The sequence below is a fragment of the Rissa tridactyla genome, chromosome 3 (genome assembly GCF_028500815.1).
Source record: "Rissa tridactyla isolate bRisTri1 chromosome 3, bRisTri1.patW.cur.20221130, whole genome shotgun sequence".
Classification (NCBI taxonomy): domain Eukaryota; kingdom Metazoa; phylum Chordata; class Aves; order Charadriiformes; family Laridae; genus Rissa; species Rissa tridactyla.
In genome coordinates, this window is record NC_071468.1 from 23,982,805 (window position 1) to 23,997,534 (window position 14,730).

At 36.1% G+C, this 14,730-nt stretch overlaps 1 protein-coding gene across 1 annotated transcript in view; it reads left to right on the forward strand.

The window, feature by feature from the left end:
* The window catches only part of USH2A (usherin), a 392,064-nt gene that overhangs the window by 325,356 nt on the left and 51,978 nt on the right, over positions 1 to 14,730 (forward strand). The window contains exons 58-60 of the mRNA XM_054195462.1: positions 5,798 to 5,956; positions 6,579 to 6,741; positions 12,668 to 13,022. Coding sequence (XP_054051437.1) covers positions 5,798 to 5,956; positions 6,579 to 6,741; positions 12,668 to 13,022 — 677 coding nt within the window. The remainder of the gene's footprint in view (positions 1 to 5,797; positions 5,957 to 6,578; positions 6,742 to 12,667; positions 13,023 to 14,730) is intronic.

Sequence of the window (14,730 nt, forward strand, 5' to 3'; positions counted from 1 at the left end):
ATTTAAAACATAAGAATATACTGGAATAGCATAGGCTTGCAAAGAGTGGGGTGTTTCCCAGAAACGCTTGTCCTTGTTGTTCTAGACCTTTTCTTTTCCAGCTGCTCGAATTCCTGTTACTCGCAGTAAGTTACAAGCCTGCAAGGAGAATCAGGCTCTGTGTAGTACATTTGGTTATGTATCAATTAAGGTTGCATGTACAAAGGTTCATGTATTCCTGAAACCACACGATCAGAGGGGTGAGGGGAAGGCTGGACATTGTGGGTCTGTAGAGGATGCAGGCTTGATGTATTCACATGGCTGTAGGAATCATTCTGCCCAGTCAGAGGAAGGCACATGTCCCAGGTACTGGGACAAGCTTTGAACGCTTATCTCATTTTGGTGAGTGGATAATTGGTGATTCAGTCCCTTCCCCTCTGTGTTCTCGTTGTGGGGCCAATTATTAAAGTTTTTAAACAAAAGTTGCTATTCTTCTTATAGAATATCTCAGGGACACTTACAGGATCTTACAAGAATAGGCAGTACCAACAGCCGAGAAATGTTACTAAATGCTACTAAGAGAAACCCTGTGTGCAGAGTGTAAGTAAATACAGAAGCTAGGAAATTAATTCTTGACCTTGCTTCATGCTCATTCTGAGACCTTTGTGCTCCTTGCATTTTTTTCCCAAGAGGAAGTCTACAGGAGATGCAGGTGGAGGCTTATTTTGAAGGTTCTGATCTTCCAGATCGCATACATCCCATTAACAGGTCCTGTGCATGCAGACGTCTGGGGCCACATACATCCTCAGCTTGGTAGGATTAGCCTAAAGAGCCTACAACTTTTTATCCTTATTTATGCCATTGTGCTGGCATAAATAGCCCCATCAGGGCTTTTTCTGTTCTGTTTTTCTCTGTGTGTGAATCCGTGTTTCACAATAGCCTATATTGAGATAATATAGGTTTCCCTTATAAACCCAGAATGCAGCATTTGTTATAAGGATTGTCAGGCTTAGCAGCCACTCTTGGATGAGACATTTGTTTTAATTGGTATAATCTCCATGAAAAGAAGTGCTTTTTATTAAACAAGTTTTGAGGAGAGGGTAGTTGGTCATAGCGTCTTCCTGCCTGTGGATATCAGGGATGCTTTGGTATTCTATCTTCTGATCTGCTGTAATAAATTTGGATCAAATAATCACCCTCATGATTCATTATGGGCATCACATTTTACAGACCTTCTTTTTGGATGGCTTTAATTATAATGTTTCAACATCTGTAATGTATCTAAATCTTACGACTTTATATATATGTAGTATTTCAAAACTCCTGACTTAGCTAAATAGCAAGGTGGCCGAATAGTGGTTAAAGTGATGGATTCAGAAAAAATATTTGACACACCTCACTCACTATGGAAAATAGGACTTTATTTTCTGAAATAGGTATCCCATTATCTTGTGTTGCGTTGCCTCAGTGCACAGACCTCAAAGGTACGGTACATTTCACTGATATGCTACAGAAGGATATGTTACAATTATTATGGAACAACTATTAGCGCCATGGATGGAAACAGAAAAGTTGAATGGAAAAAAACCTCACCGCATAATTCTTCCAAGGCATATCCATAAATGTTATTGATAGGTAGGCAGGTAGCCATCCTGCACTTCGACTCATGGACAACCCCGCTGGTCCTCACTTGGGGCCTGATTCTTCTAGATATCTTCAGTTGCTGGTGATACCATGAAAGCTGAACATGCTCAAAAGAGGATCCTGTCCTCTGCTCCTAGGATACCTGCTTTTAATCATCTGGATTAAAATGTCTTCTTCCATCGTGTTGTAACACTCTACTTCATCCACCTCTGGGTTTGCTTATCAGTTAGAATGAAAGTTGTGTAACATGTCTGGATTCCTACTTTATTCTTCTTGGGATTAAATTTGGTACTTGAATGACATTTATTTGTCTCTTAGCTTGATCTTTTAGCTTCCCCAGCTAACCTGTTTTCTCCTGTACTGGTGGCCTAACAAATTGTTTGGACTTTTGCTAAGCCAATGTTATATTTCCTTATTTTTGTTTTCTCATGTAAATTATTGTTTAATGCACATCACTGTAGGACAAGCTTTTCAAGCTCAATGTCCAAAGTTCTGCATCTTGAAAGCAGTCAGTGTCTCCAGCTGTTACTATATTTGGAGTCTTGTTGGGAATACTTGAATGGGATATCTGGATATTTGAAGCTTCGTGTAAATACGTAATCTCAGGAAGTGAAATAAATCATTTTATTTTGTGAAGTTAAATATTAAAATATAACTCTACTCTTACTTGTTTTTAAATAAAAGATATGACATTCTTATTTTAGTATTTGTTTACTATAAGTGAAACAGTTCAACTATTTTACTTTAATTGTGATTGGGTTTCACATCATATTAAACAATTTTTCAGCAATTGACTTCAAACAGATTTTTTTGTGACCAGTCTGCTTTTGGTGACCAGTCAGCTTTTTTCTCACAATTCTAAGCATCTTGTGCTGCAAATTCTGTTTTTGAACTACCCTAGTTTTGAAGTACACAGAGCTGTCGCACCTAATATGCAGAGTTTTGCACAGAATTGTCCATTAAATGTTAGCCAAATATGCCCACAAAAAAAACAAGGTTTAGTTTGATTGACTTGTCCCATTGCAAAATGTGCACCTGCTGTGAAATGAAGTCGCAGAGAAAAAGAGTGGAATATTTTAACTTTTTTATTTGTAAAGATAATCAGGGTTTTTCTGATTACATCTTAACTTCATAAATGTTAAATAACCTATCAGCATCTAGTTGTTGTAAATTATGAAAAAGAGTATTGCTGGGAATATTAACCAACTAAATCCTTGTTCTTTAGTGAACATGAAAATGTGTTATGGCAGGTTGTCATTGTGCTCATGGTAACTTTGACACCAAATAACAAAACTGCCATTTGCACTTAAGGTAAATTGGTTCACTTGTGCTTTTACGGTTCCTTTTATTCTGACATAAATTTATGAACTCTGGAACTAACCAAGTTGTGTGGTTTCCCAGCTGACTTTAACAAATATGCCCATTTCATTTCCTTCAGTCATCAGAGCACACAAGGTAGTAGTTTCAGACTGGCTGCAGATGCTGAAGGCTATTCTGGAAGAAAGGGGTTTTTTACAAGTTTCTGTGTTGTATGACTATATATTTTTTATTTTTCAGATTCTGAAGTGATCCTTTGATCTTAGCATTCGATGAATTTCATAAGATTGTAGAAGGATTTCCATTGCATATTGCAATTCTTCGGGATGCTTACTTAGTTTTATTTTCAATTTCATGTTCACTCCCTGAGAATATTTTTTTCTCCTGAGCATATTTATTATTGGTATCATTCCTAATATATTACATCATTTAACAGAACATTAAGATTTTGCGTTTTGGTTGTTTGGGGTTTTTTTTAGCATTTCTGCTGAGATACAGACTGAATGTTGGACATGGATAGGTTAATTATTTTGAAATACGTGTCCTTTGCTGCATATTGATGGCTGGAGTCAACTGTCCTTGTTTGTATTTAATCTTCCTTGGGAAATCAAGCATTCTGAGTAGTTCCAATTTCAAAGGTTTCAGGTGAATTTTGCCTAGAATAAATGCACTGATCAGATGGACAAAAGTGAATTATGTGTCACTTTCATAAGATAGTGGGTTTTTCTGGCTGAAATATCTGGTCTGTTGTCAGGACTGGAGAAGAAGAGGACCTTAACTGCGAGATTAAAAAAAGGTTTCTATGTGACATGCTGTCTACCATTTCAGGCTCTTACTTTTGGATCTTGTGTTGTGTCCTTTACAGACACTCCAGTTGTTAGGGGAAAAAAAGAAAGAAAGAGAAAGAAAAAGAAAAATTAAAAAAAAAAAAAGTAGTTTAGCTGTAATAATATTTTTAATTACTGGTAAAATTATACAATGCACACTCAAGTGCAGTCTTCCAGAGCATTTCTTCTTCCATATATCACAAACAAAAAATAATTTTCTTTGTTGCAGAAGCCATCTACTTCGACATCACCTCCCAGAGGTTTATTCTGTAACATCCAGCATGACTTCAAAAGTTGTATTTCTGTTATTCCATTCTTAATGAATAGATCTTGGTGTTTTCCTTGAAACTTATATACTGAAAAAGGAAAATTTTACAGTGGGATTTTTGCATTTTCTTCTCCCTTCACCTCTTCCATCAGCATCTTTTTTCTTCCTGTAAGCTGAGCAGTTGAATAAAATTGAAGTCATGCCTCCACTTCAGGGCTATTTCTTCAGCTTTTTAGTGTAATGGCATTTCCTTTGTCTAGCATCTAATTAGGTAGCGGCATCTTATTTCTTTGGTATTTTTATGTCCTCTTTTTCTTCTGAGAATCGTAAAAACTTGATATTCAAAGATTTTTGCGATCTTCCAAAGTATATCAGTTGTTTATAGTACCACAAAGAAACTTGAAATCTCTCTGATTTCTTGTAAGCTCTTTTTGTTTGTTTGTTTGTTTGTTTTTGTTAATATGTATACTCGCATACATACTTAGCTAAAAAAATCCATCTAAAAGATGCACAACAGGGGAAAAAAATGCTCTTTGTAGCTTCAGGGTGATAGTACCAATGTAGATACTTTATCAGAAAAAGACCAAACCCACAATTAGGAGAAAGAACGGAGTTGTTTTCCAAAGCTACGAATGGAAAGATTGTCAAGATCTGGACAAGTCTCAAAACTGCTCGTTGGCATCTGGTTCTTGGTGCAATCACAAAGACATCTCTGTAACATCTGAAGTACATGTTGTGTGGAAAGAGAAATGTGTTCTTACTATTCCAATACATCTTGACTCATTTCAGAAAGGTACCTTGTCTACTTTGTACTTTGTTCTTTCTTAAGACTGTGCCTTATGTGATTGCAGAATGAAGGAAACACACTGAAGAGACACTCTTTGGTTATTCTCTTGGTTCATGAAATTGCTGCTGTCTATGTGGAACAGTCTATAGTAGACAAAAAATAAAAAGCCTAGTGCCCATTTCCTAATTCAGAACCAAACCAAACCAAATAAAAACCCCCGAGAGGTCATGTGGGAGGAAACAAGAGAAGACCCAGGAACCTCTGCTGATCCTTCGGAGGGAACGGCATATGGCTTAGCCTGTTCTCATGGAGAAACTGATTTTTTCAGCTTATCAAGAGAACTGGAAAATTAGGAATTGACAGCATAGGAAGAGGAATAGATGCGGAAAATGTTTGAATTAAAATAGTAAAAATTGAGGGTTTTTTCTTCAACAAAAACTAAAACCTGATAGTTTTAGTTGAAGAAAATGATATTAAATAATATGTTTCTTGGTTCAAACTAGTGTATTGTGATTTACTGGTAAAGCAGGCTAAGAACCTACACTCAGCTACTGCTGCTGGGCTAAAAAGGGATAATTTGCTGAATGGTGGCAATTCACTTTTTTGATCAAATGACTCTATATTCAACAACAGTGCTTAGCAGCTGTTGCCCCTGCAAAATAAAGAAATAAAAGCTGCCTGGTTCCCAGTCATAAGGTCACTCTTCCCAGAAGTAGCAATTGCAACATAGGCATTGACTGAATTGAATTTTGATTTTTAACTAAGGACTGTAATGTCTGTCTTCCAGTTGTGATCTGCAAATGGATCTGTTCCAGTTTATATTTAAATGGGTGTAGTTTCCAAAAGAGGCAGTAGGCAAAAACCTCCAGAGGGGGCTTACATTTAAAATTGCATATGATGAATGCCTCTTTGAAGTTGTCCTGCACTGTTGTTAGTATTTCAGATAATCACTGGTTCTTCTGTGTTTCACAACAGGGATATTCCTTGTCAACGTGCCTTTGGAATACAACATTTTACTAAATGCGAGCAGTCCTACTCTACTGGTGAAGCCGGTCGGACGTGCACATTTTGCTCTTGTTGATGGCCTAGATCCCTACACCCTGTATGAGATAAGAATACAAGCATGCCAGAACGGTAAGACAATTTTAAAAGACTCGCCTCTGTGACTGGAAGGGAATGGAGATTTTCCAGACAGATTCAACTCAGCAAAGCAGATAAAACCTTATTCCTACATTGGAGTCAAATGTTTAACTAGTAAAAAGAAAGCCTAGCACTGAATGAATTAAATATTTCTCCATGTTATATCATGAATATTTTAAATGGAGATTTAAAAAATGTATTTTAAGTAATACGTGCCATTTTGTTAAAAGCTCTTCACAAATAGCTTAAAAATTTTTGAAAATGTGCATACAGAACAAAATCAGTTCTGTAACTGTTCACCAAGAAGTGGTAAACATAAAGACAGTAGAGAAGAGCCCAAATATTGCAAAATTCCTTGACTTTAATGGAAATTTTCAATATCCTATTGAAATAAGTCTTTTTAAAATGACCATTTGGAAACAATTCTCTCCTCACCTGCACTAGTGAAAATCAGGAGTAAATTCATCAATGAAGTTGCGGTAATTTAAATGAGTATTTAATAATGAAATGAGGCACCATTTCATCAGGAGCTTCTTTACTTGACATTCATTTGCTTCTACTGTATTTTTTGTTGAGGAAGAAGTTCTCGTCACTGAGCAAACTTCTGGTTTTGTAGGTGCGTGTGGAGCAGGTGGTCAAACATATTCAAGAACTGCTGAAGCACCTCCTAGAGAATTAAGTCCTCCTATCGTTAAAGCAATAGGATCTGTGCTTATAGAAGTGAAATGGGCACCGCCTAAGAAACCAAACGGCATCGTTACTAACTACTTTATTTACAGGTAAATGCTTTTATCACCTCAGATTCTTAGTCTTATTTGAACTGTTAATTTTTTTATTCCGTGTTATACTAGGAGGTGAAAAGAAGTGTAGAAGTATATGGTAAAATATATATTGCCAGTCAAATACTAAGGTAAGATGCTCATCTATGGATGTTGAGAATAAGAGCTGAGACAAGAATCATCTTCCTGATCTACAAATGACAAAAAGCAGGTGAAAATACATTTTTAAAAATTCAGAGAGACACACAAAAATTGTAAGATGAATATTCTCACTGTTTACCCAGACCACTAGGTACATTCTTCAATCCCCTCTGATAGACAATTGAGAATTTTGGAATGGAAACAGGAGTAAGTCACCATTTCTGAGATATTTAAAAGCAAAAAAGGTATCTAGGCTCCTAAAACAGATCAATTTTCCAAGATAACTAATGTTCCCCTTTGTAAATAAGTAATCTGGAGTGTGGCTACAGTGCATCTATTTATGTTCCTCGGGGTGTGTATTCAGCTGCCCTGTCTAGATGGTTGACTGACGTATCCTCACTCACTATGAGGAAATTCGTAAGCTCTGCATGACCATTTTTCTATGTAGGTAGCTGTGTTTAGGTAAGTACCAAAGTAGCAGAGCACTGATGTCTGCTGAGCCCATTGATCCTTTTTTAAAAGCTTGCTGAAGGGACTTTCTCTAAGAGTTTCAGAAAGTCAGAGAATATAAAACGCAAGCCATGTATTGGAGAGGAATTTAAATTGTGAAGTTCCTGGTTTTCCCACTCTAAGTATGTGTGGCAAACACGAGCTAGGCTGAACCTAGCCTCCCACAAAGAGTTTGGGTACATTTTATTATATTGGCGCTGTGACTGAGAAGACAGGAAATCAAATTACCTTTTGGAATCAGCAGTGATAATTAATATAAATTCACTTTTGCTTAAACACATTAGTAGTCTCTAAAAATTCCCACTCTCTTGAAATATCCTTTTGTTTGCTTTTTTTTTAATTGTCTGATCAAAAAACACCAAGTCCCTCCCCTGTATAAAGAGAAATAAAGTGTATGTTATAGCCTAAGACATGTCTTCAGTCTGTTGGTTTTGTAAATAAAGCTGGTGATTACCGCCGCTATTCCATGGCAGCCATAGAAAGGGAAAACAGGAAATATAATGCAGAAAGCCTGCTTCAGTGAAAAATACTGTAAATTGAATTTGACAGCATTTGATGGCATTTGATTATTCTAGTCACAGCCAAACAATGATATAAAGAGTAATATGAAACAGAATGTGTTACTGCCTAGCAGACTCAAAAGCAATAAACCTTCCTCCAATGTGACACAATCACTTCACAATCATAATTGTAGCCTGTTTGATACCTCTGAGTACAGCAGAAGGGCACTGACTGACATAGATACATTTTGTTTTTTATTTAAAGTGAAATGAAAATGGCGCACTGGGGCTCCAGATACAATCGTTATATTCACCTACATAGGCATGAATCACTTGGCAGTTATTTCAGCTGAAGTTTAAATGTGCTTAGACAACAACAATATCAAATCTTTCTCAGATAGCTGCAAAAAAATCAGAAATGGGATGTAAGCACATAGTTCTTTTTCATTTTGTAGCCACACATAGCCTTACATTGTTATAGCAGCAAGACTGCAGTATTTCTATGGGAGGTTATGGCATGTAATTTCTTCTTCATCATGTTACTCTTCCTTACTGCATCACCACCAAAATAAATTCATTTAACTCAAAACCTGGAATGCTTGGGGAGCTAGTGTGTGTGCAGGTCTTTGCATTAAAATGGCAGGACTCTTGCTTTCCTCTGGAATCATAAAAGCACTTGCAAGTTTGCAGCCATTTTGTTAGAAACCAAAAAATTAAAATGTTAGTTTATGATAAAAGAGATGGTGACATTTTATTACTGATTTATATCGCAGTACTAAACACAGAGGCTTTAAAACTTTTCTAGCAAGAACCACAACTTAGAAGAGATTGTGAATGAGAAAAGATCTGGTTCATGAGACGATCACCCAATCTACTGCCCTTCCCATTCATCATTACATAACATCCCTGTGACAACCACAGAAATTGGTAGTCTGGAAAAATAATATTATGGAAATAGGTGATGTATTTCTTGCTGTATTTTAATAAGATATAGGTCACATCAGGTAATGGAACTGTTCTCTGTTGACCACCAGCATGCACTGTGTAGGATGCACATAAGATGACTCTTAAAGAAATATTGCTTGCAAAATTATAAGTGGTTTGGTTCATATCTTGTTAAGGGAGCGTCTGAATTTCTGTCAAGGTGTCTATGTCATGTTTGGTAAGTTTATATTATTTAGTATATATATGTGAGATTGTAATGTAGCTCTCATTAGCTGAACAGCCCCGATGCTGAAAATGTAGCAGAAAAATCAACAGGCAATTTAAGACAGAGGACGTCTCAGTGGCTTTTGACTGTGGTGATTTGCAGCACAGAGGCTTCTAGACTGACTCTTTACGATTAATGCATTGCTTACCCTTATATCCTTAGCCATGAGCTTCACCAAAGACAGCTTCCAAGGCACATATATTAGCAGATGGTTTAATATAAGAATCTTTATGGATGGATATGTCATTGAGTATAAGAACTCCTGAAGGGTTTTATTTATGCCTGTAATTGATATAATACCTGATCTAAATTAGCATATTACATGCAATAATCTCAAATACCTTTTGTTCACTTTTTGACATCAAAACTTGTAAAAAAAAAATAGAAATGCAAACTACATTAATGTAGATTTGAAGCCAAATGGTAAGTGAGGCTGCTTTGTTTAATTGTATGTGAAACGGTAGATGGGGAGCATTGTTGATGTTGCGTTATTCCCACACATTTTATAGCATGACTCCCTGATCGTTGAATTTTATCCCAGGACTTCGCAGTGTTTCTAGAAATAGCTTACTACCACTCTGGTAAGGAAAACAGGAGGCACTGCTAAAACATGTACTTTTGTTGCATGGTGAAAGGTAAACGTGAAGAATATTCTTGGGTTGACCTGCAAGACCTCAGGGATTCACTGAGTCTCCTTTCATGTAAGAAACCTGAGGGGGGAGTGTTGCAGTTAGCGTTGCTGCAGTCCTCTGCATACAGCTCTATAGTTAACTGTCACAATGAAGATTATATTCTCCTCTTTATATCATCTGGCTCAGGTTGGCAGTGGGGCAGGGAGAATTTGCCCTTATAAAAATATCTGAGCATCTTTAAAATGAATGTAAGCAGCAAATCAGACTATGCAGATTAAGAGACAGCTTCCAGCTCTTGGAAATGTTATTCTCCTTTGCAGTTCATTGTACATAAGAAACACTTCCAGTTAAATGAGCAGTTGAATCTTAAATCTTAAAACGATTGAAATGATTACAGACTGTTCAACCACTTCTGTTCAAAGTTTATTCATACATGAAGATATTCTGGTTTTTAGCACTACAGATGGAACCATTTACCTAACCATAAGTTTCATTCATTAAATATTCAGCAGTAATAAGATCTAAATACTTAACCAGACTACATTGCACAGCTTTGCTTGTGGATGAGCTTACAGTTGGTGGCATATTTGATCTTTCAGTGTGAGAAAACTGTTTATCACAGAGTTTCAAAAATTTGTAAAGCATAAATTTCTGTATTCATTTAAGTGCCATACTGCTTGGTCAGACAAGGCAAATTAAATGTGACTTTATTGCACTAAAATATATTATTTTTTCACTTATCTACAGAGTTTTTTTAGGGATCTTTTTGAGTACACAGGGAAAAGACTATATTTTTAGGTGCAGGAGAAAGACACAGTGATTCACCTTTCAGAATTATGTGTCTTGCATTAAGTCAGTGAACAGCATCTAGGGGAGGGTTCTGCATAAGGCTTAATTTGCCATTACAATAGAGCATGGGGAAGCGTAATAAAAATAGCTGATGGAATTTTAAGGTCAGTGGGGAATTTTGTACCCCAACTCTTCCAGACACTTTGTTGCAAGAGAATTTCTAGGGAATCTTTCCTTCCTGTTCTACCTGCCATTCTTCAGCCAGTTCTACCAACCAATTCTTAACATCTTATAATTTATAATCTTATAATCAACACGTCTTATAATTTAACTATTTCACTACACTAGAGACGTTGTACCTCAAAACTCTTATTTTTTTAAAATCCTACTTTAACGCTTTTAAACAGTGTCAATATGGCCTGCTTATCTCAGAGTTTAGCAAAAATTCTTTAGTTTCATATAAGAAAAGAATGTATTTGCATGTGCATTATATATGCATATACACAAAGGATGAATAAACAGATGTGTACATACGTGCATTTGTTATAGTCTTCATATTTGCATGTAAATACCTGGGTATATATTATTACAAGCAGCTAAGATTATCAGTTTCAAGAAATTGTTGGATTTTATATTTTTAAAGTAATTCCTGGGTTGATCTAACAAAATAAAATCCGACAGAATTCTGTGAAATACAGATTTTCACTTGCCAAAGAAATGTTCTTCAGCTTCTGTGTGTGTGGAGTGATGATGACACCCAGTAGTCAGACAAACCAATTTTATTTCTGCAAATTTGCCCTACTTGCAATAGAAGTGGGAGATAATGTGATTTGGTTTTTGTTGTTGGCATGGAGGGTGAAAGTGCTTTTACATTCTGCAAAGGCCAAGGTTCTTGTGAAGAGTAGGGGAAATACTTAAATTCATGTGCAGTACAGCACAACCGTCATTGAGATTTATCACAGTGTTTAAATGTAACCAACTTAATTTCACACAAACATTTTTATGCCAAGTGTAAGAATTGATTTGATAACTCAGTTTTGAAGATGAGTACTTGCCTTATTACAACTGTTATAAATTATGTACTAGAAGGGGCCACATTAGAAAAGGGGCTGAGGATCATCTGTAATCTCCTCTGATACTCAGAATATCACCAGGTCCAACATAAGCAGATCTGTAGTAGGAATGCTATATATACATATAAATATATATGTGTATATATATGTAAATATATATGTGTGTATATATATACATACACATATATATACATATATATATGTGTGTATACATACAGAGAGAGATATATATGTACAAAAATAAAAACCCATTGTGCCAAAAACTTATACAGTGAATTGTCTTCATGTATCTTAAGTTTGCATTTTTAAACAAAAGCAGCATTGGAAAAAATACGTAGTTTATTACAGAAAGCACTACTTGTGATATTTTAATGAGTTTTTGTGGTGGAGCTGCATATTCTGCTATGTTTATGCACAAGGGATTACTTATTCCATTCGCAAGAACAAATGGGATATATATTGTGTGCAAACCAGAATTTAAAAGTGCACGGCTTTGGTTTTTGAGGGCATAATAGAATATTTATCCCTTGTTCACTAGGTAACATTTTTCTCAAGTAAATTGGTCCTAAGTTTTCCATAAATGAAGGATCCTGAGGTGAGTACCTCCATAAATAGTTTGATTTTCAGAAAAGCCGAAAACTTGCATCCATATTGCAATTCAAATCATTACTTAACAACTACATATGGATTTAAAATTTCACGTTCTAAATTCTTTAAGTCTCATACTTCATGTGTTCTATCCTAAATGGACAATATGCTTTTGTATTGCTATTCTGCTACAATGGGCTATGACAGCACACTTGTTTGACACGTTTATAGTATTCTTCTAGATAAAGAATAAATGATTGCCTCAAAAATCTCTTCTTCACTATTCAGCACCTAACACAAGTTCAGAGGAATGCTTTTAAGGTGCAAAGATAGGTAGGCAGTTCCTTGTGTGTGTATAATGTATAGAAATAAGTTCTGTATTTTTCTGAGGTACAGGTTGAATTTAGAACTTCAGGATCTATTACCATAGGACTATTTTAGTTATTTTCAATTTTAAACATATTGCCTTTAATTTAATTTCAGACGTCCTGTGGGAAGTCAAGAAGAGCTGCTTTTGTTCATCTGGGCTGAAGGAGCTTTGGAATTTATTGATGCGTCTGATGCTCTGCAGCCTTTTACTCTCTATGAATATCGTGCCAGAGCTCAAAATTCTGTGGGGTCAGTGGACAGCCTGTGGGCTTCAACCCAAACTCTGGAGGCTGCCCCATGGGGCATGGGAGCCCCTTGGGCACAACCAACAAGTGCATACTCAGTGCGGTTGAACTGGACCCAGCCGGTCTCTCCCAATGGTGTTATCTCTCTGTATCGAGTAGTCTATCAAGAAAAACGCAGTGATCCAACGTTTAGCATCCCAGCTGTTACAGCACTAACAGTAATGGTAAGAACTGGACGACAAAACCAGTTTTAAGTTGTTTTTACTCTGCTCTGTGGTATTTTAAAATCTCATTTAACACTGATTGGAAAAGTGGGGTTTCTAATTGCCATTAGCTTTGTTGGTTTAAATTTTGTGTTTGGCTCAATGCAGACTGAAATATTTCACATCAATATCTAAATCCTGGTAGAGGCAAGTAGATTACTCGAAAGCATAGATGGGTCATGTCTGGAGGAACTGAGCACATGCATTGAACTTTGTCAGCCTCGCTCTGAAAATACTGTCCTGAGCCTTTTGTCTGACTGCCAAAATAGTTTCACAGGATCTGCACAAAGAACGACAAAATCAGTCCTCCTTGTATATATTCTAATTTTGTAATTCAGTTGGAATCACAAAGTGAATGAATTCATTAGTAATTACATAATTCATGTATGCAATGCATTTGCACGTTCCCCTCACAATTCATCGGTAATAAAAGCAGATCTACTTTTACTTTCATTACATGTACTTATAGTTAGAACGTTACTTTGCACTGCTAACATGTCTTTCCCTTCAAGGGACTTTCCAAACATGAATGTCTGTATATATTACATTTCTATTTGGTATGTGAAAGGATAGACTCGGAAAGGGTGTGTTGTTTTGTGAACTGACTAACAATGTTATGTAAATCAGTGACAGAAGTGGTTATGGTTTGTGCAGTTGATACTGCTCCTCCCACTTATATATTACATTCTAGTCTTTCTATAGAAAGACTGCTTATAGGTGGTGGAACTGAACTGATGTATATTAGGATAGCTGCTGTACTTGTCTGTGTCACGAAAATAAGTTTCAGAAACTGTTTAATGAGGTTGTAATAAGGTTGGGTTTCCTCAGCAGGGTCACCTCAATTTCATAAACCTAGAATTTTCCCTAAATTATATTATATTTATAGGCCATGTTTGTATTGAATATCAACAGAAATCCCCTAAATTCTTAATTACCTGGGTTACAAAGTATCTGTTCGACATTCAAGTAGGATCCTAAAGGGCTTTCTCTGAAATACCCAATAGCAACCTTTAAGTAACTCCCCTAATCAAATCTTGACACGACAAGGTGGGAGAAGTTTCCAGCTCAGTAATCTTACAGTTGCATTGTACAGTATGTTAGGTTTTAAAAAGTAGATTGGGATTTTAAAGTTCCTGAACTTCAGTAGGATTTTGGTACTTAACTCCCTTAACTTGCTTTAAAAAAATAATCACAATCATAATTGTGATGGAACACCTAAGATTTCAAAACCAGCAAAATGACAGGGCTTCTCCTAATACTGTGCTTCAGCAGCATGGAATGTGTTGCTGAGCATCGGAATTGACCTGGCCGGTCATGCATTGCAATGTCTTCTAAGCATGCCAACAACAACAGAAAATGTCCAAGATGGTTGTATTGTGGGTAATAAAACCTACCAAAATGACCTTTTAAATAATGTTGCCACAGTGTGTTTCTTTAACAGCATCAGTTAAAAACCTTTTAAATTAACAAGCTATTATTTACTGAATTAGTATTTTCCTGGCTCCAAAATCCTTTATTTTCCCCAAACACTATCCTGAATCAAAATGACATTCTGGCAGCAAATGTATAGCTGTTCTACTAGCATTGCAGTGAAGCTGACTTGCATGTTTTTTCTACTGTCTTTTGTCACGAACATTTATCAATTATTATTTTTGCTACCTTTTTTTTG